Raw genomic sequence first — 27,371 nt, forward strand, 5'->3', positions numbered from 1 at the left:
CCTGAAAAAGGAGCAAAGGACTTCTGGGAAGGTGAGTCCAACTGTTTAAAACACGGGGCCTCCATTTGCCAAGAGGTTTGAGGGAGGAGCAAAGGATTTCTGGGAAGTTTTTAAGTGGATGATACCGTAGGGTCTCCCTCCCCCTACCTCCTCTAACTCTACTAAGAGTCTGTAAACTCAGTACGTTTTCAGGTTTCTCTTTTTTTTTCTTTCTCTTCCTTTGTTTAGTCCGTGTGGGCTTTCAGAGTAGCGGGATATGGATGTGAGGCCAGTTGTATGTTCCTCCTACAGAATGTGGCAGGTGAGAGACACTTCACATGTCTCTGCCGACTACCTCTGCGGGAAGTGCACCCAACTCCAGTTCCTCGAAAACCGAGTCAGGGAACTGGAGCTGGACCTGGATGAACTATGGATCATTCGGGAGGCTGAGGGGGAAATTGAGAGGATGTACAGGGAGGTGGTCACTCCCCAGACACAGGATAAGGGCAGCTGGGTTATAGTTAGGGGGAGGAAAGGGAACCGACGTTCAGAGCAGGGATTCCATGTGGCCGTTCCCCTCAGCAATAAGTATACTGTTTTGGATACTAGTGGTGGGGACAGACTACCAGGGGAAAGCCATAGTTGTCAGATGTAGTGAATCTATCGGAAAGGTTTCTCACACGATGAAACAAAGGGATCAGTTAAAAAGTGTCTGCTTTAACGCAATGAGTGTCAGAAACAAGAGTGACAAACTTAGAGCATGGATCAGTACTTGGGGCTACGATGTGGTGGCCATAACAGAGACGTGGGTTTGACAGGAGCAGGAATGGTTGCCTGATGTTCCAGGGCTTAGAACGTTTAGAAAGAACAGGGAGGGTGGAAAAAGAGGAGGGGATGTAGCATTGCTAATCAGAGAGTGCAGAAACGAAGGTTGTTGAGGAAGGCTTGTCTACTGAGTCAGTATGGGTGGAAGTTAGGAACAGCAAGGGAGCAGCCACCTCATTGGGGGTTTTCTACAGACCCCCTAATAGCAGTAGAGAGATTAAAGAACTCATAGGCCGGCAGATTCTGGAAAAATGCAGATGTAACAGGGTTGTTGTTATGGGTGATTTCAACTTTCCCAATATTGACTGGAACCTCCTAAGTGCAGATGGTTTGGATGGTGCCGTTTGTGTCAGGTGTGTTCAGGAGGGTTTCCTTACTCCGTATGTGGACAGGCTGACGAGGGGAGAGGCCATTTTGGATTTGGTGCTCGGCAATGAGCCAGGACAGGTGTCAGATCTCGCAATGGGAGAACACTTTGGTGACAGTGATCACAACTGCCTCACATTTATCATAGCCTTGGAGATGGCAAGGAGCAGTTACCAAGAGAAGATATTTAATTGGAGAAAAGGAAATTATGATGCTATCAGACAGGAGTTGGGAAGTACAGACTGGGAGCAATTGTTCCACAGAAAGGGCACAGCAGACACGTGGAGACTATTTAAGGAGCAGTTGTTGCGAGTGATGCACATATTTGTTCCTCTGAGACAGGTAAGAAGGGGTAAGATTAAGGAACCTTGGATGAGAAGATCAGAGGAGCTTCTCATCAAAATGAAGAAGGCAGCTTACATAAGGTGGAAGAAGCAAGGATCTACCACAGTTTTAGAGGATTACAGGTTTGCTAGAAAGGAACTCAGAAATGGACTGAGGAGATCCATGAGGGAGCACGAAAAAGGCTGGGCAAGATGGATTAGGGAGAACCCAAATGCATTTTACTCATACGAGAGGAATAAGAGAATGATCATGGAGAAGGTAGGGCCAGTCAGGGATAGTGGAGGGAACTTGTGCATGGAGTCTGAGCAGATAGGGGAAGCCCTAAATGAGTTTTTTGCTTCCGTTTTCACTAAGGAAAGAGACTTTGTTGTGAATGAAAACTTTGAGGAGCTGGGATACAGGCTTGACCAGATTAAGATTGATGAAGTTGATGTGCTGGAAATTTTGGAAAACGTTAAGATTGATAAGTCCCTCGGGCCAGACCTGATTTACCCAAGGTTGCTCCGGGAAGCAAGAAAGGAGGTTGCTAAGCCACTGGTGAAGATCTTTGCCTTCTCACTCTCCACAGGAATTGTACCGGAGGATTGGAGGGAGGCAAGTGTTGTTCTTCTTTTCAAGAAGGGCAAAAGGGAAATCCCTGGCAATTACAGACCAGTCAGTTTTACGTCTGTGGTCAGAAAAGTTTTGGAAAGAATTCTGAGGAATAGGATTTATGACTATTTGGAAAAGCATAGTGTGATTAAAGGCAGTCAGCATGGCTTTGTGAGGGGCAGGCCATGCCTCACAAACCTTATTGAGTTCTTTGAGGAGGTGACAAGACAGGTCGACAAAGGTCGAGTGGTGTATATGGACTTCAGCAAGGCATTTGATAAGGTTCCCCATGGTAGGCTCATTCATAAAGTCAGGAAGTATGGGATACAGGGAGATTTGGCAATCTGGATTCAGAATTGGTTGGTTGACAGAAGGCAGAGAGTGGTTGTAGATGGAACGTATTCTGCCTGGAGGTCAGTGAGGGTGGGGTCCCGCAGGGCTCTGTTGTAGAGTCACAGACTCATATAGATGTACAGCATGGAAACAAACCCTTCGGTCCAACCCGTCCATGCCGACCAGATATCCAAACCGAATCTAGTCCCACCTGCCAGCACCCAGCCAATATCCCTCCAAACCCTTCCTATTCATATACCCATCCAAATGCCTCTTAAATGTTGCAATTGTACCAATCTCCACCACTTCCTCTGGCAGCTCATTCCATACACGTACCAATCTCTGTGTGAAAATGTTGCCCCGTAGGTCACTTTTATATCTTTCCCCTCTCACCCTAAACCTATGCACTCTACTTCTGGACACCCCGACCCCAGGGAAAAGACTTTGCTTATTTACCCTATCTATGCCCCTCATAATTTTGTAAACTGCAAAAGGTCACCCCTCAGCCTCCGGCGCTCCAGGGAAAACAGCCCCAGCCTGTTCAGCATCTCCCTATAGCTCAAATCCTCCAACCCTGGCAACATCCTTGGAAACCTTTTCTGAATCCTTTCACGTTTCACAACATCTTTCTGATAGGAAGGAGACCAGAATTGCACGCAATATTCCAACAGTGGCCTAACCAATGCCCTGTACAGCCGCAACATGACCTCCCAACTCCTGTACTCAATACTCTGACCAATAAAGGAAAGTGTACCAATCGCCTTCCTCACTATCCTATCTACCTGCAACTCCACTTTCAAGGAGCTATGAACCTGCACTCCAAGGTCCCTTTGTTCAGCAACATTCCCTAGGACCTTACCATTAAGTGTATAAGTCCTGCTAAGATTTGCTTTCCCAAAATGCAGCACCTCGCATTTATCGGAATTAAACTCCATCTGTCACTTCTCAGCCCATTGGCCCATCTGGTTCAAGATCCTGTTGTAATCTGAGGTAATCCTCTTCGTTGTCCACTACACCTCCAATTTTGGTGTTATCTGCAAACTTACTAACTGTACCTTTTATGCTCGCATCCAAATCATTTATGTAAATGATGAAAAGTAGAGGACCCAGCACCGATCCTTGTGGCACTCCACTGGTCACAGGCCTCCAGTCTGAAAAACAACCCTCCACCACCACCATCTGTCTTCTACCTTTGAGCCAGTTCTGTATCCAAATGGCTAGTTCTCCCTGTATTTCATGAGATCTAACCTTGCTAATCAGTCTCCCATGGGGAACCTTGTTGAAAGCTTTACTGAAGTCTCTATAGATCTACTGCTCTGCCCTCATCAATCCTCTTTGTTACTTCCTCAAAAAACTCAATCAAGTTTGTGAGACTTGATTTCCCACGCAAAAAACCATGTTAACTATCCTTAATCAGTCCTTGCCTTTCCGAATACATGTACATCCTGTCCCTCAGGATTCCCTCCAACAACTTGCCCATCACCAAGGTCAGGCTCACTGGTCTGTAGTTCCCTGGCTTGTCTTTACCACCCTTCTTAAACAGTGGCACCATTTTTGCCAACCTCCAGTCTTCCTGAACCTCATCTGTGACGATTGACAATACAAATATCTCAGCAAAAGGCCCAGCAATCACTCCTCTAGCTTCCCACAGAGTTCTAGGGTACACCTGATCAAGTCCTGGGGATTTATCCACCTTTAACCATTTCAAGACATCCAGCACTTCCTCCTCTGTAATATGGACATTTTGCAAGATGTCACCATCTATTTCCCTACAGTCTATATCTTCCATATCCTTTTCCACAGTAAATACTGATGCAAAATACTCATTTAATATCTCCCCCATTTTCTCCAGCTCCACTCAAAGACCACCTTGCTGATCTTTGAGGGGCCCTATTTGTGGGCGGCACGGTGGCACAGTGGTTAGCACTGCTGCCTCACAGCGCCGGAGACCCGGGTTCAATTCCCGCCTCAGGCGACTGACTGTGTGGAGTTTGCACGTTCTCCCCGTGTCTGCGTGGGTTTCCTCCGGGTGCTCCGGTTTCCTCCCACAATCCAAAAATGTGCAGGTCAGGTGAATTGGCTATGCTAAATTGCCCGTAGTGTTAGGTAAGGGGTACATGTAGGGGTATGGGTGGGTTGCGCTTCGGCGGGGCGGTGTGGACTTGTTGGGCCAAAGGGCCTGTTTCCACACTGTAAGTAATCTAATCTAATCTATTCTCTCCCTAGTTACCCTTTTGCCCTTAATATATTTATAAAAACTCTTTGGATTCTCCTTAATTCTATTTGCCAAAGCTATCTCATGTCCCCTTTTTGTGCTCTTGATTTCCCTCTTAAGTATACTCCTACTGCCGTTCTACTTTTCTTAGGATTCACTCGATCTATCCTGTCTCTATCTGACATATGCTTCCTTCTTTTTCTTAACCAAACCCTCAATTTCTTAGTCATCCAGCATTCCCTATACCTACCAGCCTTCCCTTTCACCCTAACAGGAATACACTTTCTCTGGATTCTCATTACCTCATTTCGGAAGGCTTCCCATTTTTCAACCGTCCATTTATCTGCGAACATCTGCCCCCAATCAGCTTTTGAAAGTTCTTGCCTGATACTATCAAAATTGGACTTTCTCCAATTTAGAACTTCAACTTTTAGATCCGGTCTATCCTTTTCCATCATTATTTTAAATCTAGTAGAATTATGGTCGGTGGCCCCAAAGTGCTCCCCCACTGACATCTCAGTCACGTGCCCTGCCTTATTTCCCAAGAGTAAGTCAAGTTTTGCACCTTCTCTAGTAGGTACATCCACATACTGAATCAAAAAATTGTCTTGTATACACTTAACAAATTCCTCTCCATCTAAACCTTTAACACTATGGCAGTCCCAGTCTATGTTTAGAAAGTTAAAATCCCCTACCATAACTACCCTATTATTCTTACAGATAGCTGAGATCTCCTTACAAGTTTGTTTCTCAATTTCCCTCTGTCTATTCGGGGTCTATAATACAATCCCAATAAGGTTATCATCCCTTTCTTATTTCTCAGTTCCACCCAAATAACTTCCCTGGATGTATTTCCCGGAATATCCTCCCTCAGCACAGCTGTAATGCTATGCCTTATCAAAAATGCCACTCCCCCTCCTCTCTTGCCTCCCTTTCTATCCTTCCTGTAGCATTTGTATCCTGGAACATTAAGCTGCCAGTCCTGCCCATCCCTGAGCCATGTTTCCGTAATTGCTATGATATCCCAGTCCCATGTTCCTAACCATGCCCTGTGTTCACCTGCCTTCCCTGTTAGGCCCCTTGCATTGAAATAAATGCAGTTTAATTTATTAGTCCTACCTTGTCACTGCCTGCCCTGACTGTTTGACTTGCTTCTGTTCTCAGCTGTACCAGTCTCAGATCGATCTCTTTCCTCACTATCTCCCTGGGTCCACCCCCACCCCCACCCCCACCCCCACCCCCACCTTACTAGTTTAAATTTCCCTGCCAGTGTATTAGTCCCCTTCCCATTTAGGTGCAATCCGTCCTTCTTGTACAGGTCACTTCTACCCCAAAAGACATTCCAATGATTCAAAAATATGAATCCTTCTCCCATACACCAGCTCCTCAGCCATGCATTCTTCTGCTCTATCCTCCTATTCCTGCCCTCACTAGCTCGTAGCACCGGGAGTAATCCAGATATTACTACTCTTGAGAACCTCCTTTTTAAATTTCTGCCTAACTCTCTGTAATCTCCCTTCAGAATCTCAACCTTTTCCCTTCCTATGTCATTGGTTCCAATGTGGACAATGACCTCATGCTGGCCCCTCTCCCCCATGAGAACATTCTGCACACTCTCTGAGACATCCTTGATCCTGGCACCAGGGAAGCACAACACACCATTGTGCTTTTTTGCTGCTGGCCACAGAAACGTCTGTCTGTACCTCTGACTACACAGTCCCCTAACACAATTGATCTCTTGGAACCCAACATAACTCTCATTGCATTCGAGCCAGTCTCAATATCAGAAACTTGGCTGTTTGTGCTATGTTTCCCTGAGAATCCATCACCCCCTACATTTTCCAAAACAGCATACCTGTTTGAAATGGGTATAGCCACAAAACACTCCTGCACTAGCTGCCTACCTCTCTTACCTTTCCTGGAGTTAACCCATCTATGTGACTGTATCCGAAACTTCTCCCCCCATCCTATAACTGCCATCCATCACATACTGTAGCTGTTGCAAATTCCTCATTGCTTCTAACTGTCTGTCCAACCGATCCATTTGATCTGATAAGATTCGCAGCCAGCAGCATTTATGGCAGATATAATCCGCAGTAACCCTCTTTAAACTCTCTTTAAACTCCCACATCTAACAAGAAGTACTTATCACTCTATTAAAGGCCATTTTTTGCTCTTTCACAATCTACAGACCCAGAAAATAACACCATCTTATTCCTCTGCAAATACTGCCCCAGGTTAAATTAATAGTTATGGGTTATATTTTAAGTTTAATCAAGAGGCATATCTCCAAAAACATATGATCAAGAAAGAACCTACTCTACTCACTACTGCAGATTCTCTGTAGGCCACACTTAAAACAATGCTGAACTTATCTGATTCTGTGCTGTCAACTTTGCCCAACAGTTCAGTTGTGAATTTCACTGATCATTTTCCCAGATGCACTCCGATGTCCAGCGATACACGAATTCACACAGCAAAGGCAGTAACTGTGCAGGTTTTATCTCTCTCTCCTGCAACGACCTCACCATGTGCTTCCTTTGTCTGTTCTTCTCCCTTTTAAAACTGCTGTTGTTTTGACATTTTTTTTCCAAAGTTCCAAAACAATGCAACAGCATATAAAACAGTAATTTCTGCTCCGGCAATTCGAGGAAATCACCTCCAGCACCTAAAATATCTCAAAAAAGGAGCAGCTGCAACAGCCAGAAATTTTTCCCGTCCTCCATCTTGGATTATCCAGAATCTCTGTTGGGCCTCTGCTCTTTGTAGTTTTCATTAATGACTTGGATGAGGAGGTTGAGGGGTGGGTTAGTAAATTTGCAGATGACACAGAGGTTGGAGGTGCCGTTGATACTATCAAGGGCTATTGCAGGCTGCAGCACAACATAGACAGGATGCAGGGCTGGGCTGAGAAATGGCAGATGGAGTTCAACCTAGATAAATGCAAAGTGATGCATTTTGGAAGGTTGAACGTGAATGCTGAATATAGGATTAAAGATAGGATTCTTGGCAGTGTGGAGGAACAGAGGGATCTGGGTGTGCAAGTACATAGATCCCTCAAAGCTACCACACAAGTGGATAGGGTTGTTAAGAAAGCATATGGTGTTTTGGCTTTCATTAACAGGGGGATCGAGTTTAAGAGCCACGTGGTTTTGCTACAGCTCTACAAGTGAGACCACACTTGGAATATTGTGTCCAGTTCTGGTCGCCCTACTATCGGAAATATACAGATGCTTTGGAGAGGGTGCAAAGAAGGTTTACCAGGATGATGCCTGGACTGGAGGGCTTGCATTATGAAGAAAGGTTGAATAAATTCAGACTTTTCTCTCTGGAGAGAAGGAGGACAAGAGGAGACCTGATCGAGGTATACAAGAAAATGAAATAGATAGAGTCAATAGCCAGAGACTTTTCCCCAGGGCAGGATTGACTGGTACGAGGAGTCAAAGTTTGAAGATATTAAGAGAAAGGTATAGAGGAGACGTCAGAGGTAGGTTCTTTACACAGAGTTGTGAATGCATGGAATACATTGCCAGCTGTGGTGGTGAAAGCAGAGTCATTAGGGACATTTAAGTGACTGCTGGAAATGCACATGGATAGCAGTGAGTTGAGGGGTGAGTAGGTTAAGTTATTATATTTTACATTAGGATTAAACCTCAGCACAACATTGTGGGCCTCAGGCCCTGTTCTGTGCTGTACTTTTCTATGTTCTATGCTCTATGTTCTATGAAAAGCAGTGTATTGTCAAGCATGAGAAGCAGAGAGAGAACTTAATTAAAAATTGCTAAGTTTTGTCTTTATTTAGTTGTTTAACATTCTGTAGCTTATATAGTAAGCTTCCTGCTTAGTGCAGAGAACATGTGGAATTTTTTATTTTTACAGTTCTTTATGTTGCTGAATACATCTGATATTATGATATGAATACAAGTTATTCATCTCTGACATGGGTATGTCTTAACCAGGCCCAGCAGTAACAAAGACACAAAGATGCAGCAAATATTTTGACAGGGCAAGTGCATATTAGCAGAACAGCTAAATTATTTACAATTATAGGTCACTCGTACCATCAATGTGACATAAGTAAGGTTTTGGATTAGTGGTGCTGGAAAAGCACAGCAGTTCAGGCAGCATCCGAGGAGCAGGAAAATCGACGTTTCGGGCAAAAGCCCTTCATCAGGAATACAGGCAGAGAGCCTGACGGTTGAAGAGATAAGTGAGAGGAGGATGGGGGTGGGAAGAAAGTAGCATAGAGTACAATAGGTGAGTGGGGGAGGGGATGAAGGTGATAGGACAGGGAGGAGGGTGGAGTGGATAGGTGGAAAAGAAGATAGGCAGATAGGACAAGTCATGGTGACAGTGCTGAGCTGGAAGTTTGGAATTGGGGTGAGTTGGGGGAAGGGGAAATGAGGAAACTGTTGAAGTCCACATTGATGCCCTGAGGTTGAAATGATCCGAGGCAGAAGATGAGGCGTTCTTCCTCAAAGCGTCGGGTGGTGAGGGAGTGGCGGTGAAGGAGGCCCAGGACCTGCATGTCCTCGGCAGAGTGGGAGGGGGAGTTGAAATGTTGAAACAGGGCGGTGTGGTTGATTGGTGCGGGTGTCCCAGAGATGTTCCCTAAAGCATTCTGCGAGGAGGCGACCAGTCTCCCCAATGTAGAGGAGACCGCATCGGGAGCAACGGGTCCAATAAATGGTGGATGTGCAGGTAAAACTTTGATGGATGTGAAAGGCTCCTTTACGGCCTTGGATGGAGGTGAGGGAGGAGGTGTGGGTGCAGGTTTTGCAATTCCTGCGGTGGCAGGGAAAGGTGCCAGGATGGGAGAGTGGGTTGTAGTGGGGGGGGGGGCGTGGACCTGACCAGGTAGTCACGGAGGGAATGGTCTTTGCGGAAGGCGGAAAGGAGTGGGGAGGGAAATATATCCCTGGTGGTGGGGTCCGTTTGGAGATGTCAGAAATGTTGGCAGATGATTTGGTTTATGCGAAGGTTGGTAGGATGGAAGGTGAGCACCAGGGGCGTTCTGTCCTTGTTACGGTTGGAGGGGTGGGGTCTGAGGGCGGAGGTACGGGATGTGGACGAGATGTGTTGGAGGGCATCTTTAACCATGTGGGAAGGGAAATTGCAGTCTCTAAAGAAGGAAGCCATCTGGTGTGCTTTGTGGTGGAACTGGTCCTCCTGGGAGCAGATATAGCAGAGGTGGAGAAATTGGGAATACATTTTTGCAGGAGGTAGGGTGGGAAGAGGTGTAATCCAGGTAGCTGTGGGAGTCGGTGGGTTTGTAAAAAATGTCGGTATCAAGTCGGTCGTCATTAATGGAGATGGAGAGGTCCAGGAAGGGGAGTGAGGTATCAGAGATGGTCCAGGCAAATTTAAGGTCAGGGTGGAATGTGTTGGTGAAGTTGATGAATTGCTCAACCTCCTCACGGGAGCACGAGATGGTGCCAATGCAGTCATCAATGTAGCGGAGGAAAAGATGGGGAGTGGTGCCTGTGTAATTACAGAAGATGGACTGTTTTACGTAGCCAACAAAGAGACAGGCATAGCTGTGGCCCATACAGGTGCCCATGGCTACCCCTTTGGTCAGGAGGAAGTGGGAGGATTCGAAGGAGAAATTTTTAAGGGGGAGGACCAATTCGGCCAAACGAATGAGAGTATTGGTGCAAGGGTACTGTTGGGGACGTCAGGAGAGTAAGAAATGGAGGGCTTGGAGGCCTGATCATGGTGGATGGAGGTGTAGATGGATATCCATGGTGAAGATGAGGCGTTGGAGGCTGGGGAAACGGAAGTCTTGGAGGAGATGGAGGGCGTGGTTGGTGTCTCAAACGTATGTAGGGGGGTTCCTGGACTAGGGGGGAATAGGACAGTGTCGAGGTGGGTAGAAATGAGTTCAGAGGGGCAGGAGCATGCTGAGACAATGGGTCGGCCAGGGTGGTCAGGCTTGGGGATCTTGGGAAGGAGGTAGAACCGGGCAGTGCGAGGTTCCCGGACCACGAGGTAGGAAGCTGTGGGTGGCAGATCTCCTGAGGTGAAGAGGTTCTGTATGGTCTGGGAGATGATGGTTTGGTGATGGGGGGTGGGGTCATGGTCGAGGGAGAGGTAGGAAGAGGTTTCCTCGAATTGGCGTCTGGCTTCAGCGGTGTAGAGGTCAGTGCGCCAGACTACCACTGCGCCCCCTTTATCTGCTGGCATGATGGTGAGGTTGGGATTGGAGCAGAGAGTTTGGAGGACTGCGCATTGTGAGGGTGAGAGGTTGGAGTGGGGGAGGGGGGTAGACAGGTTGAGGCGGGTAATGTCCCGGTGGCAGTTGGAAATGAAGAGGTCGAGGGCGGGTAATAGGCCAATACGGGGTGCCCAAGTGGATGGAGTGTGTTGGAGGCAAGTGAAGGGGTCCTCTGAAGGGGGGGCGGGAGTCCTGATTGTGAAAGTAAGCTCGGAGGCGGAGGCAGAGGCGGAGGAAGAAGTGTTCGGCCTCACAGCGTGTATTAAATTCATTGATGTATGGGCAGAGGGGAATGAAGGTGAGACCTTTGCTGAGGCCTGATCGTTCATCCTCAGTGAGGGGGAGGTCTCCTTTGCTGAGGACTGATCGTTCCCAGACGCCAACTCAAGGACACCTCTTCCTACTACCCCCTCGACCATGACCCCACCCCCCCATCACCAAACCACCATTTCCGACACCATACAGAACCTCATCACCTCAGGAGATCTCCCACCCACAGCTTCCAACCTCATAGTCCAGGAACCTCGCACTGCCCGGTTCTACCTCCTTCCCAAGATCCCCAAGCCTGACCACCCTGGCCGACCCATTGTCTCAGCATGCTCCTGCCCCAGTGAACTCATCTCTACCTGCCTCGACACTGTCCTATCCCCCGCCTAGTCCAGGAACTCCCCACATACATTCGAGACACCACCCATGCCCTCCACCTCCTCCAAGACTTCCGTTTCCCCGGATCCAACACCTCAGCTTCACCATGGATATCCAATCCCTCTACACCTCCATCTGCCATGACCAGGGCCTCCAAGCCCTCCGTTTCTTCCTCTCCTGACATCCCCAACCGTACCCTTCCACCAACACTCTCATTCGTTTGGCCGAACTGGTCCTCACCCTTAACAATTTCTCTTGCGAATCCTCCCACTTCCTCCTGACCAAAGGGGTAGCCATGGGCACCCGTATGGGCCCCAGCTATGCCTGTCACTTTGTTGGCTACGTAGAACAGTCCATCTTCCGTAATTACACCAGCACCACTCCCTATCTCTTCCTCCACTACATTGATGACTGCATTGGCGCCACCGTGCTCCCGCGAGGAGGTTGAGCAATTCATCAACTTCACCAATACATTCCAACCTGACCTTAAGTTTACCTGGACCATCTCTGACACTTCCATCCCCTTCCTGGACCTCTCCATCTCCATTAATGACGACCGACTTGACACCAACATTTTTTTATAAACCCACCGACTCCCACAGCTACCTGGATTACACCTCTTCCCAGCCTACCTCCTGCAAAAATGCTATCCCATATTCCCAATTCCTCGGCCTCCGCCGTATCTGCTCTCACCAGGACCAGTTGCAATACAGAACACACCAGATGGCCTCCTTCTTCAGAGACTGCAATTTCCCTTCCCACATGGTTAAAGATGCCCTCCAACTCATCTCATCCACATCCCACACCTCTGCCCTCAGACCCCACCCCTCCAACCGTAACCAGGACAGAACGCCCTGGTGCTCACCTTCCACCCTACCAACCTTCGCATAAACCTCAGGTGACTCTCTGTGTGGAGTTTGTATATTCTCCCCATGTCTACATAGGTTTCCTCCAGGTGCTCCGGTTTCCTCCCACAATCCAAAAAATGCAGGTTAGGTGAATTGGCGAGGCTAAATTGCCCGTAGTGTTAGTTTGAAAGGGTAAATGTAGGGGAATAGGTCTGGGTGGATTGTGCTTCGGTGGGTCGGTGTGGACTTGTTGGGCCGAAGGGCCTGTTTCCACACTGGAAGTAATCTAATCTAATCAAATCATTTGCCGACATTTCCGTCACCCCCACCACCAGGGATATATTTCCCTCCCCACCCCTTTCCACCTTCCGCAAAGACCGTTCCCTCCGTGACTACCTGGTCAGATCCATGCCCCCCAACAACCCACCCTCCCGTCCTGGCACCTTGCTCTGCCACCGCAGGAATTGCAAAACCTGCACCCACACCTCCTCCCTCACCTCCATCCAAGGCCCTAAAGGAGCCTTCCACATCCATCAAAGTTTTACCTGCACATCCACCAATATCATTTATTGTATCCATTGCTCCCGATGCGGTCTCCTCTACATTGGGGAGACTGGTCGCCTCCTTGCAGAGCGCTTTCGGGAACATCTCCGGGACACCCGCACCAATCAACCACACGGCCCCGTGGCCTAACATTTCAACTCCCCCTCCCACTCTGCCGAGGACATGGAGGTCCTGGGCCTCCTTCACTGCTGCCCCTCACCACCCGATGCCTGGAGGAAGAACGCCTCATCTTCTGCCTCAGAACACTTCAACCCCAGGGCATTAATGTGGACTTCAACAGTTTCCTCATTTCCCCTTCCCCCACCTCACCCCAGTTCCAAACTCAGCACTGTCACCATGACTTGTCCTATCTGCCTATCTTCTTTTCCACCTATCGACTCCACCCTCCTCCCTGACCTATCACCTTCATCCCCTCCCTCACTTACCTATTGTACTCTATGCTACTTTCTCCCCACCCCCCAGCCTCCTCTCATTTATCTCTCCACCCTTCAGGCTCTCTGCCTGTATTCCTGATGAAGGGCTTTTGCCTGAAACGTCGATTTTCCTGCTCCTCGGATGCTGCCTGAACTGCTGTGCTTTTCCAGCATCACTCTACTCCAGAATCTGGTTTCCAGCATCTGCAGTCTTTGTTTTTACCCATAAGTAAGGTTTTGTCTTCCTCTCCTACTGGGTCCAAGTGCATTTGGGACAGAGGGAGTCTGATCTGTCGCTACCCCTGTTGGCCTGGAAGATTTGGGTAGTCATCTCGAAGGTATTTAGTTCTGAGTAACATAGGTGGACTCCTCCTTGCTCCAATTCAGTTTGTTGACTGCTTCTGTGATGGACCTGCCTGCTGCTCCTGTGCCTGTTGTGCATTTTTACAAAATAATTCATGCTGAGACCATGGGATCGCCTTCTGACTAGTTGCGAGCAAGCACCTGCTCTGTAGTATTCTTCTGAGTGCCACAAGCCTGCAGCATTTCTTGCTTGACCAGCTGCAGAGATATATCAGTGATGTGCTCCTGAGTTAATCTAGGACGAGTACCCACCGAGGGGAAAGTCTCTGAGCTGGGTGGAGGCTGTAGGTGAAAGTATGTGTCGGTGTATCTTTTCAGGCTTTTAGTGGCATCCTCCTTAAAGCATTGGTGATGGCCTCTTTGACACAGAGGGTACTGCTTGTGCATGCATGGGGAGGAAATTAGTTGTGTAAAACAGATAAAGGCTTGTGTGGTTTAAAAATGAGTTAAAAGTATTAGAACTGGGAGTGCAGTGCAACACAACATAATGAAGCTTACTGGACTAATTGCCCACTGATGCTTCCCCATCTCCACACGGATAGTCATGCCTTTCTGAGACTAGCTTAACTATTTCTTTTTATGTAGCGTGAGAAAGCTTTATTCTACAATCCACCCCCTTGCTGGTCTTGGTCTTCTCTGCATGTTTCTGAGACAGTTTTCCCTGCAATATGACAAATGAAGGGGTTGAGGGTGATGATTGGAAGAACAATTAGTGGTGTTGCAGGAATAGGAGAAGTGGCCAGATGTATCCAATTGTGAGTAGCAAGCACAGCTGGCAGGAAGTGTCAGTCGTTTGAAGGATGAGGCGGGAGGGAGCCATTGAAAGAACAGCCAGCAATAGTGAGAATTGTAGTCCACAAGCCTTAGTGAAAGGTGTGCGCAATGGCAAAGTCGGAGCGAGATGGCCCTGTGAATGTGATATAGCACAGAGAAGGCATTTCCCCTTGCAGAGCATAGAAGATTATTTATCTTCTTCCAGAACTTCTTTTGAAAAATGTTTTGCCTGAGCCACAGTATGAACCTGGGATACTACCTCAGCCAGACTAGCTGGGTTTGGTAAGGTGGCCTCATTTGCTGGTCTGCAGGGAAAAAAAAATCACTGCTTTCCTCTCCACCATTCCATCCAGCAGCAGCTCCAGGTCTAAGGTGGTAAAATGGGGTTCCCAGTTTCCTATTCCAGGCTATATCCTTGGTGATGACAGTTGAGCATCTCAGTGTGTACAGCAGCTCCTGGAGCCCAGTTTCTGGGGCAGTGTGCAGCTGGGTTTTAAATCTGGCACCAGTGGAAAGGCCCAGTAGCGGTGAGCACTTTCACCTCTCCAGCTGGGGAGGGCAGAATACCACTCAGGTACATAATTAATGAGGAATGCAGAATAATGGAGAGCAGGAGATTGTGTGAGAAAAATTGCCGTGAGCTATGGCGCACTTGGTGCCATGAATTTCACTCAACAAAACGTTGACTTGAAATGGGAAAATTCAGCACAATGAGTTTCAAAATGATATTGAAATTCAGAATTGTATCATAAAACTCAATAGTCATGTAAATCAATATACTTTCCTTGACCTTATAGTGGTCAAGTATGCTGATTTTCTGTCACAGATACTAGAATATGACTCTGCCACAGATTTTCTGCCCCATGATGCAGAAAGGCAAATCAAAGATTTCCAGTGATACTTGTTTGTGAGCAGTAGCTTGGTAGCTCAAGTTAAGCACAGAGAAAGGATTACGTTCAGGCATCTGATGTAATGCTACAGCATGGACCTGGTTACATCTGTGTTCTATGTCTAGTTCTAGTTGCTGCAAAGATGGAATGAGATCTGCAAATAAGAGCTGTTACCTCTCATCAGCCATTTTGAATACACTATTACCATTTAAATACAAGAAGTATGTAGACTTGCCATAAAGGTGCTGGGAGCATTCAGAATAACAGATATTAATGCATATTATTCTATACACAGTCGTAGGCCAATCAGATATTTATGAACTAAAAGCCCTGATGACTGGGATAAAGTATAGGTCTGAATGGCCATAAATAATTTGATGATGTCCCAAACTATATAATTTCATGCCACCTCTGTTCTAGTGAAAAGGATTCCAAGAAACTCTCAAAACACTTTACAAGCAAACCTATGAAAACAAATAGGTGGCCAGAGTAGAATCATACCTTAGCCTAAATCTGCTTCTTTGATATTGATACACAAATGTAGTTATGACTGTACACTCAGTACAGTTTTGATCTCAACAAATAGCATTAACTTTTAAAGACATTGAAACTTCCAGTCATTAACTGAAATAAATATTCAAGATTTTATGTTTTAAATAAAACTTTTACTGTTGCTGTATTAACAAAGTACAAGTAACTTTACTATATATATTTTCTAAGCAGTTAGATTTTAAACCAAAGTCTCAATGGACCACTTACTACGTTTTTTTTGTTTCCACCCAAGAGTCTCTTCACTTCTCCTATGGCCAAACTAAGGTGTGCCACAACTCTTAAGAATCACCTTGATTCTGTTGAATATTTCTGCGATAGAGGTACAAAAGTTCTCGGGGCCTTCCATTAATATTTAGAAAGGCAACATTTCAATTTTCTTTAGGCACATAAGTTCTGTGCACAGCCCAGCTCAAACATGGGTTTCACTGGCTCCTTGCTTAGTGATCTAAAGCTCCAGACAGCTTTTTATATGTTAACAGAAACACAGACATGTTATGGCTTAAAAGTAGGCTATTCAGGCCATCGTGTCTGCACCAACACTTGATTACTGACAATCTCCTGTTTTACCCCAAATCTTTGCATATTGTTTCCATCCAAACACTCATCCAAACCCACCTTGAATGTCTCAATAGGATCTGCATTCACCACACTTTCAGATAATGCATTCCAAACCCTAGCTACTTGCTGAGTGAAAATGTTTTTTTTCTCATATCACATGTACATCTTTTGCAAATCACTTTAAATCAATGTCCTTTTGTTCTTTTTCTTTTCATGAGTGGGAATAGTTTCTATCCACTCTATCCAGCGCGCTCATAAATTGTGAAAACTTCAAAATTTCCTCTTTGTTTTCTTCATTCTAGTCAGAAAACTCCCAACTGTGTCAACCTATCTCATAACTAAAGTTTCTCATCCTGAAACCATTCTTGTAAATCTGTTTTGCACTCTCTCCATGTTTTCAGATCCTCCAATAATTTGGCGGCCAGAAACAAACACAATACTCTAGATGAGGTCTGATAAGTATCTTACACAAATTCAATATCACCTCCTTGCTCTTGTATTCCATGTCCATATTAATAAATATGAGGAAAATGTATGCTTTATTAACTGCTCTCTAAATATGCCCTGCCAACTTCAATTATCTGTTCACATATGCATCAAGGTCCTTCTGCTCCTGGACCTTCATTAGGTGTGCACTCACTGTTTTATGTTGTCTCCCTACAAAAGTACATCATCCCGCTAAACCCAGATCTATTAATATATATCAGGAAAAGCCAGGGTCCTAAAACTGACCCCTGAGGAATGCCACTACAAACCTTACTCCAGCTCAAAGCATATCCATTGCCCATTATTTACAGTCCTTTTTATCCACTGTCTATAAGTTTCCTTAAATATATGTTGTGTTGCACTGTGTCAAACACCTCTGGAAGTCATGGAATCGCAGAACTGCAATGATACAGGAGAAGGCCATTCGACCCATCATGTTTGCATTGGTTCTTATGTAATATATAATTCTATTAAAATCCTAAACTAAACTTGTCCTTGAACCTTACCAAAATACATCAGATGAGCTGCACCTCCCCGATGAAGATCTATGATACAGCTCACTTATTTGAGTTTATCAATTTTGGCCTGATGCTCACTTAAGTCCAGGAAAGTGGAGTGAAGGTGAGGAAAAGGTGGAGAGAGGGATTAAATGTGTGCTGGCAGGTATTCTATACAACCAGGAGAAGCATTCCTAGTTTACAGAGATTTTGAATATTTTTGAACCTTTTGTGAAAAGCAATGAGCTTTATGTTACTCACGATGGGGAGAAACAATTTTCCAGTAAGATCAGAAATCAGTACTGGAGCTCTATTTCAATATTGAAATCACACCTGCGCTCATTTCAGCTAACTAATAGAGCTACTTATAAAGTGGCTGGCCAATTTAGCATTGGCTGGAATGTGCATGCATATGGGATTTATTCTGCACATTTCCAACAACAGTACCTTTACAAGGAGCTCTGTGCCAAGTAAGTAATGTTCCTGGAAGAGACCTTGGTTTAGAAAACCACTTCTCAAAGACTCTGCCCACTACTTTATTTATATAAACTTCAATCTGTTTATTTACAGCTTCCAAAAAAATCTGAGTTCTCATGTACAAACCCAGAGATTGATCAATTAACAGAGACATTTGTTGTTTGATAGATTATCTGTCAATGGCAAGTGAAGACGTTTTACTGAAATGAGTGGAAGAATTTTATTGTCTGTCTCTATAACCTGGCAAACATGGCTCAGTCTCAAACTAACCTATGAGGCAGCACAGTGGCTCAGTGGTTAGCACTGCTGCCTCACAGCGCCAGAGACCTGGGTTTGATTCCCGCCTCAGGTGACTGTCTGTGGAGTTTGCACATTCTCGCTGTATCTACTTGGGTTTCCTCCGGGTGCTCCAGTTTCCTCCCACAATCCAAAGATGTGCAAGTTAGGTGAACTGGCCATGCTAAATTGCCCATAGCATTCAGAGGTAAATGTAGAATAATAGGGTAAGGGAATGGGTCACTCTTTGGAGAGTTGGTGTGGATTTATTGGGCCAAATGGCCTGTTTCTACACTGTTGGGGTAAATAGATCCTTGTGTGTCCTTATAGTCTCGATATACCCTAGCTTGCATCCTTGTGTCTCACACTGTCACAGCATTTGAATGTTTGCAAAGATTCTGGAACAGGAAAGAATTTAACTTTATAAGCATGGTTTCTCCAAATTTGTATCTGCATTCTTTATTAAAGATGTCATTTTAGAAATGTTACAAGTGCACAATGACAATAAATATTTTCCTTATATTCCTCATAAGACTGTCACCACCTGTAATCTGAAGCCTATGGTATGGACTGAGGTTTGAGAATCTATAAAGAAGTTTATAGGATGAGGCAAGTTGTGTTGTATTTTAATAAGTATTTTTGTTTATGTCATAAATATTGATAACTAAATGTAACGATGCATATTTTTCTGTGTTTACTTTATAATAATAGTCAGTGGAAGCTTAGAGAATACTTTTTCAAACTGTTATAGGTAAATATCCTAACAGTATTGTAACACACAATGTCATGACAAATCAATTGCTCATTCTTTCAAGGTTGCAGCCTATTTTTAGTATTTTATTTATTACTTCACTTCTTCCTCAAACAAATGAGAGCTGAACTCTTGACCAAGTTATCATATTAGTACTAGCTGTCTTTCACAAGCTCTGAAAGAAGCATATAACACAAAATACTGATAACGTAAACACTACTCCTGACACTTAAATGCACAAATTTTCTGTATACCCAAGGTGCATTGCCAGTGTGCACATGCTCAGTTTGGATATGAAAACCGTTGTTCACAATTAGATGCTTCTATTTTTCTTAAGGTAACACTGCTGCTGCTGCTCTAATCTGCATCTTTTTCAAGAAGCAGATTATCAGTGACTTTCTTATTCTGAACCGATTGTTGAACATTCTTACCAACATCACTAGAAGGAGCACCTGGGTGTCGTTCAGTCCAGATATTGTGTAGATTTATTCAGTCAGCTCAGCCATTCCCATCAGCAGCAGCTGCCTGTGGAAAACAACTTGTTTCAGAGATAGATGTACAGCAGCACTGTTACTCTCCTCAATAACATGTGGCCGTAAAGTGATTTATTCCTGAACATTTTGTCTAACGACAGCTGTTATTTTATTTACTGCAATCTCATTTCTCTGCTGGAAGCACTAGAGATTGCATTTTCTCGCTCCAGTTTCAAATAATGAGATAGAAAATGGATTTTAGTTCTTCGCCTGTTTTTGACCAGCACAAAGGTATGATTATTTTTGATCTGAATTAAAATAATAATAGTATTAATAATCTTGTTCAGATTTCTACTGAGATATGTTTCAAAACCATCTATGCTCTTCAATAAAAGTAAATAGATTAGCAAGCTGCACCTTTAAAATATTATTTATGTTATTTTGTACATCATTTCTGACTTTTTAAAAATGGAAATATCAGTTTTTTTTGTTTGATATGTTAAATATGAACCTCAAATTCTGGGAGTGAGCATTCTAATGATAGCCTGTACATTATAAGTAACAGGAAAAGCTACTTTTGGCAATTAAACAAAAGTAAATGCTTTAATTGCAATCCAGTTCCTGACTGTATTGTCCATCTCATCTTTTTTCAAATTCATTCAAGGGGTGAGAGCATCGCTGGCTAGGCCAGAGTTTATTGCCCATCCCTAATTGTCCAGAGGTCAAATGTTAAGAGTCAACATCATTGCTGTGGGCCTGGAGTCACATGTGGATGAGACCAAATAAGGATGACAGTTTCCTCCCCTAAGGGCATTAGAGAACCAGATTTTTTTCCCCCAAGAATCAACAATGGATTCATGCTCACCATTAGACTCTTCATTCCAGATTTTTATTGAATTCAAACTCCAACCATCTACTATGGTGGGATTTGAATATGGGTCCCCAACACATTACTTGATTAATATCCAGTTAGGCCAAATGTTACGGTCTTGAAGATGACATGACAGAATCATGACTTAATCATGCATTTCATTATAAACATTATCAAATTTAGTGAACTGACCCACTTTAGAAAACCAGACTGATAATTAGTAATCTGGGGTGTGGAACACTAAAAATGCCATTTGATATTTAGTAACAGTGTTATTCTACATTGTCTGTAATAGGTGGAAAATAGGTTTATATATTTTCTTATCAATGTTAAAAAAGTGAACAATTAGCATATGTTCTAATTAGTTATGCACCTATGGTGGAAATGCATTCAGAATGACACCAAAATGACAAATGGTACAGATTTTTTTCAAATGTGTTACAATACTATGAATGTTGTAGTTCTATACACTTATTTTGTGCCTTTACATAAAGAGTTGCTAATAATTTTTAGTGCACATTGACATCATTGTCACTTTAAGCCTATTATTACTAGAAAACACATACTTTCTAATTAGGTCCTCAATGTTAGTATTAAACATTTCCACAGTAGCTTTTGTTATGAGCCAGGTATGTATCATTTACAGCCCTTTAAATATAATCTACAAAATAGGGCACAAAATATAATCTACCAAATCTAGAATTTGAATTTGCATCAGAAGTGAACACCCAATACTTCATTTATTCTATTCTATCTCACTTCGAATGTACCATACATTCCTCAAATTGATGTTAAATATTGTAGCTCCAAATAGTACGTATGGTGTGGTTCCATTTATAGACATTCGCATATTAGCTTTATTATGATCTAAATATGAAATCATATGTTACGCTAGCAGGAACATGACTCCAAGTTTTCTTGATATATACAGGCATATTGGAATTCATTGTGAGAAATTTAATGAAAAAAATGTTTGTTTGAAGCTATCTATAAAAGTAAAAGGGCTTGCTAAGTGTCTTTATGAACATAAGGCTAAGTCATTTTATTTTGTGAAATAGCAGTTGCTAAAGGGGAGAGAAACTTTAATCACCCATGTCTCAGAGCTGAAATGATCATGTAGGGGCAAATGAACCATACAGTTCACACATCATCATTAATTTGTAAATATATTTGTGGGGGTCCTTCAAAAATTTATTTTGAACTCCACACTATTTCCTGCTTCTATCACAGCCTGTTCTGTTGTTCAAACTCCCAGGCCTTTAAATCTATTCTCTGCTGATTTAAATCTATTCTGCTCAATCAGCGAGGGTGGAGAAAAAAAAAAGAGTAGAAACCATTGTTACTACCTGGAATAGTAGATTGTTTTGGCAGACAAGAATGAGGTCCTTTATGTAGTTCTGCCAGTTCTAGCAAGAAATGACTAAACTAACCATATGGCATATCCTGATGAAGGGCTTTTGCCTGAAACGTCGATTTTCCTGCTCCTTGGATGCTTTTCCAACCCACTCTAATCTTGACTCTGATCTCCAGCATCTGCAGTCCTCACTTTCACCAATATGGCATATCCACTTAAATCTAAGTTTCTTGAACTTAAGGGAGATGAAGATTGTCCCAAGAAAACAGAATGTTGAGAGACAATTAGTTTTAAAGGAGATTAAAGCATTAATCATGGAGAAGGGGTTACACTGAAGCAGACTGATACTGACCAAACACAATATGGTTGAGATTTTTAAGATTATTTTTCCAAAGCAGACATAGAGACTTTGGAGTCGAGAGTGTGGTGGTGCTGGAAAAGCACAGCAGGTCATGCAGCATCCGAGGAGCAGGAAAATCGATGTTTCGGCCTGGAGCCCTTCATCAGGAATGAAGTGGGGAGCCTTGGGGCTGGAGAGATAAATGGGAGGGAGTTGGGGAGAAGGTAGCTAAGAGTACAATAGGTGGATGGAGGTGGGGGTAAAGGTGATAGGTGGAGAGTGGAGCGGATAAGTAGGAAGATTAACAGGTGGGATAGTCATGAAGAAGTTCTCCTCCACTCTCTACAAACTTCCCACCTAACCGGTCCACCCTTCCCTCCAACCTATCACCTTTACCCCCATGTCCATTCACCTATTGCACTCTCAGCAACCTTCTCCCCAGCCCCATCCTCCCTCCCATTTATCTCTCCACCCCTAGACTCCCAGCCTCATTCCCTGATGAATAGCTTCAGCCCGAAACGTCGATTTTCCTTCTCCTCGAATGCTGCCTGACCTGCTGTGCTTTTCCAGCAACACACTCTCGACCCTGATTTCCAGCATCTGCAGACCTCACTTTCTCCATAGAGACTTTGGAGACAGGTTCATAGCTTCTTGAAAGTGGAGTCACAGGTGGACAGGGCAGTAAAGAAGGCATTTGGTGTGCTCATCTTTATTGGTCAGTGCATTGCATATAGGAGTTGGGATGTCATGCTGTGGCTGTACAGGACATTGGTGAGCCCATTTTTAGAATATTTCTTTCAATTCTCGTCTCCCTGCCACAGGAAAGATGTTGTTAATCTTGAAAGAGTTCAGAAAAGAGATACAGGATGTTGGAGGGTTTGAGCTATAGGGAGAGTCTAAGTAAGCTAAGGCTATTTTCACTGAAGCATCAGAGGCTGAGGGGTGACCTTATAGAAGTTTATAAAATCATGAGGGGCATGGATAGGGTAAACAGCCAAGGTCTTTTCCCCAAGGTAGGGGAGTCCAAAATGAGAGGGTACATGCTTAAGGTGAGAGGGGAAAGATTTAAAACGAACCTAAGTGGCAACTGTTTCATACAGAGTTGGTGAATGTATGAAATGAACTGCTAGAGGAAGTGATAGAGGCTAGTAGAATTACAACGTTTAAAAGGCAGCTGGATGGGTACATGAATAGGAAGGGTTTAAAGGGATATGGATCAAATTCGGGTAAATGAGATTAGCTTAAATTAGGATAGCTGGTCGGCATAGACAAGTTGGACCTGAGGGTCTGTTTCCTTGCTGTATACATCTAATACTCTATAGAGCTATTGGATTGGGGGAATGTGATCAGCAATGGCCTTGCCTGTGATTGACATGATGGGATAGCAAGGCAAAGGAGGTAGCATGATCATCTCCAATTTTAAGATAATATTTTAATTTTTTCATCAAATCCCTTATGCCTTATCCCTGAAAAAAAGCCTTCTGAATTTCATACATAAAACAGTTTACACTTAGAATGCAACTTTAATAAAATAATAAAATGTTCTAAGGTGCTTCATGGGAAGATGATCAGACAACTGACAATGTCAAAGAAAGTAGTATGAGGAAAAGTGAACAATAGGGGCAGTCTAAAGAAGGTAAATGGCAGAACAGGTTAAGGATGAAATTCCAGAATTTGGAGTCTAATTGATTTGAAGGCATGCAATATATTGGAGTAAAGGAGGTAGAAGATTCAGCAAATGCAATATTTGAAGCAACACTGAGCTCTGAAGACAATAAGATTTAAACTGCTTGCAAAGGTGGATAGAGATATAGCCAAGAAGAGATTTGAACATTAAGGTGACAATTTTAAAATTGCAGTTTTGAGAAATAGCGAATCGATGTGAATTTGCGAGCACTGGTGACCAATGGACTGCAGTTAGTGGAAATTAGCACAATGAGAGCTGAAGGCCATGCATGAATTGGGGGGCGGTGGGTGGGGAGGGGTTGGAGGTCCGGTCATATTTTTAGGAGATAAAACCATCAATGCTTACAGCATCAGTGGGGAGCATTTTGCACACAGTGATTATAACTCCATTACATTCAAAATTGTTATAGAAATGGACAAAGACAGGTCTAAAATCAAATTTCTAAACTGGGAGAAGGCCAATTTTAATAAGATCAGGAATAATTTAGCTAGATTGGACTGGGAAAGTATCCTAATGCTTCACTTAATTAAAGGGTCTTTATCTGTGCTGTAAACATCTATAACTCTATAATGGGTTTAGGAGATGTTGTAAGAGAAATGGCAGTGAAGTAGAATTGGATGTGGTCAGAGTACGTATGGAAGTTGATGTCATTTCCTTGAAATGATAACATTGAAACAGATAAGAAATAGAAGGGGGTAAAGGATGGATGCTTAGCAAACTCCAAAGATGAGGGTACTGGTTCAGAGTCTATATGACTGTCTTGGAGAAACTATGCTGGTGGATATTGAATTCTGTATAGATCTCATCTGATGTACTAATAGACATGTCGAATTCCAGAATGAAATCTAGGTTAACGTGATGGTCATTCTCTAAAACATATGCACCCAAAGCTACACGTTTTTGTGAAAAATAAAACAAATTTTTATTACACAAAATTAAACTTAAACTAAAGCCACCCAAGGTGCCTAAATGCAGAACACAGTTTTAAAGATGTTAAAACACATAGCAAAAAAAAGTCTCATCTATTTCCCAGCACTATCACTGAACAGCAGTTCAAATCGAGAGAACTTAAGAAATAGGAGCAGAAGTACATGCCTCAAGGCTGCCTTCCCATTCAACAAGATCGAGGCCGACCTGCCCCAGGTCTCAAATGCTCTTTTTTGCCAGCTCAACATAGCTGTCAACTCCCCAATATTTCAAAAATCTATCTACCTCCTCTGAAAATACTTGGTGGTCCAGCCTCCACAACTCTCTGGATTAGAGAACTCCAAACACTCACTATCTTCCAGAAGAAATTCAGTTTTAAATAAATGCCCTTTTCTTCTGTAACTATATCCTTAAGTTTGAGATTCCTCCACTAGTGAAAACATCTTCCCAACATATACTCTTTCAAGTCCCCTTGGAAGTTTTTATGATTCAATAAAGTTTTCCTTCATTCTTCTAAACTCTAATGAATAAAGACCGAACTTGTTTAGCTGTTCTTGTTAAGTCAACCTCTTCATCCTAGGAATCAGCCTACTGAATCTCTTCTGAACAGCTTTCAATGCCAGTATATCCCTTTTTACATATAGGGATGGCACGATAGCTCAGTAGTTGGCACTGCTACCTCACAGCACTAGGGTTTGATTCCCACCTCGGGTAACTGTCTGTGTGAATTTTGCACATTCTCCCCATGTCTGCATGAATTTCCTCTGGGTGTTCCGTTTCCTCCCACAATCCAAAGATGTGCAGGTCAGGTGAATTGGCCATGTTAAATTGACCATGATGTTAGGTGTACTAGTCAAGGGAAAATGTTGAGGAATGGTTCTGGGTGGGTTACTCTTCAGAGGGTCAGTGTGGACTTGTTAGGCCAAATGCCCTGTTCCCAGATGGTAGGGAATCTAATCTAAAACTGCACCCCAGCTGTGTTCTCACCAATAACATGAGCAGTCACAACAAAATGTCCCTGTTTTTAAACTCCAACTCCCTAGCATTAAAGGCCAAACTTTAATTTGCTTTCATAATTATTTGCTGCATCTGCATGCTAATTTCTTGCTTCATGCACAAGAACACACTGGTTCCTCTGCTTGCGCTTTTGCTTAAATGGAGCTTTACTTAAATGGAATCTCTATCTGTCTACCTTCTGATTCTTCCTACCAATGTGCATGACTTCTCACATTACATTAAAATCCATCAGACAGGTTTTTGCCCACTTACTCAACCTATTTATAGCCTCTTGTAATGTCCTTATGTCCTAATTACAAGATGCCCTCCCACCAATTTTTGTATCATCAAGCAAATTTGGATAAGTTATACTTGTCCCCTTCTCCAAGTAATTTGTAGAGATAATTTTGGTGATAATAAAGACAATTTTGGTAAAGAATGATACATATCCAATTCTTTCAATGTAGTTATCTTAGAACAGGATAGGAGTGTACTTTATGATAATCAGTATAGAATTTTTGCAAGCCATCTGGTACAATCATGATAAGTGAACTCCAGCTCCTATGACTCAGTTCAATAATATCATTGTCCATCGTGGAATTAATATCTTCCATTACTTGAGTCAATTTCTCTAGACTGAGACTTTGAGGATGTTGTTTTATAGGTAATGCATTCCCTACATTATCCTCATGAAAAGGCTGCTCTTTCCTTAAGGGGAGACAACTTGTGGTATATTTAATCTAAGGGGCACCATGCTTCAGATGAGGAGATGAACTCAAGAAGATAGGAACTTCATGGTGACCACAGCCGATGTGGGAATTAAAACCCACACTGTTGAAATCACTCTGTATTGCAAACCAGCCATCAGCTAACTATGCTAACTGACTCTTACCTGGATGATAAAATATCACACTATCTTTTCAAGCACTCTTTCATTATCCAATCTAATTTTTAAATTTGCAATTTCAGATCCATTCTCTATTTGTTCTGATACTTTTGTTGCCCACTCTATTTCTTTCAATTAGTGGAATACTGAGGTATTGGTTCGGATTTAATTTCTCAGTAGGAAAATTGGTCAGACTTTGGCCAAAGAGGGAAGTTAGAGTTGAATGACAGAGAATTTACTCAATTTTTATTGGCCCAACATTTAATTTGACCATTTTTTTATTATACACATGGCCATAAAAAATCTTTGCCACTTCCTTTTAAGTTGATTTGTAAATTTCTTTCCACAGGACAAATGAAGTGGTGGTTAAATTTCCAAGAGCGAACAGAAATCCTAAACAGTGACATTCAGGAAAGAAAATGTCATAATTTTGGCCATTTGACAACAATTAAAAAGCTATAGATCTATTCCCCTTTATTCATAAATTATGCTGCAAAGTCAGGGACAAACCCAGCTCTATCTGACTGGTTTGTCCATTATAATTTAGTGGCCATTGGGCCATTAATTTGCTCAGAGTAAGAATTTGTCCTCTTCAGTAAAATAGCTAGCAGTTCTTCAATCTCAGCAGCACCACTTTAAGAAATGGCCACTGCTAGAACTAATGGCAGCTCCCAAAGAAAGGTTAACCGTGGTTTCACTTAAGATTCACAGCAGGCCCCAACAAGGGGTATGGAGAATGTGAGTTTGTCATGGCAAGGGAGACACAAAAATAGGAGGGAATTATCCTTGATGGAGGCCTCCAATGGACATGGGGTGCAAGTAGGTAAAATCCAAGTGGAGACAGGGAGATGCCAGGCATGATTCTGCTATCGCCT

The 27,371-nt window shown here is 43.4% G+C and overlaps 1 protein-coding gene and 1 long non-coding RNA gene across 2 annotated transcripts in view; one reads left to right on the forward strand and one right to left on the reverse strand.

Moving 5' to 3' along the window:
• Positions 1–27,371, reverse strand: part of LOC140477443 (uncharacterized) — a 113,185-nt gene that overhangs the window by 14,587 nt on the left and 71,227 nt on the right. The window contains exon 2 of the long non-coding RNA XR_011960731.1: positions 19,394–19,487. This is a non-coding gene — a long non-coding RNA (uncharacterized lncRNA). The remainder of the gene's footprint in view (positions 1–19,393; positions 19,488–27,371) is intronic.
• ankrd55 (ankyrin repeat domain 55) overlaps positions 19,264–27,371 on the forward strand; it is an 89,196-nt gene continuing 81,088 nt past the window's right edge. Inside the window, exon 1 of the mRNA XM_072571358.1 lies at positions 19,264–19,726. Coding sequence (XP_072427459.1) covers positions 19,687–19,726 — 40 coding nt within the window. The 5' untranslated portion in view covers positions 19,264–19,686. The remainder of the gene's footprint in view (positions 19,727–27,371) is intronic.

Source organism: Chiloscyllium punctatum, chromosome 1 (assembly GCF_047496795.1).
Source record: "Chiloscyllium punctatum isolate Juve2018m chromosome 1, sChiPun1.3, whole genome shotgun sequence".
Taxonomy (NCBI): Eukaryota; Metazoa; Chordata; class Chondrichthyes; order Orectolobiformes; family Hemiscylliidae; genus Chiloscyllium; species Chiloscyllium punctatum.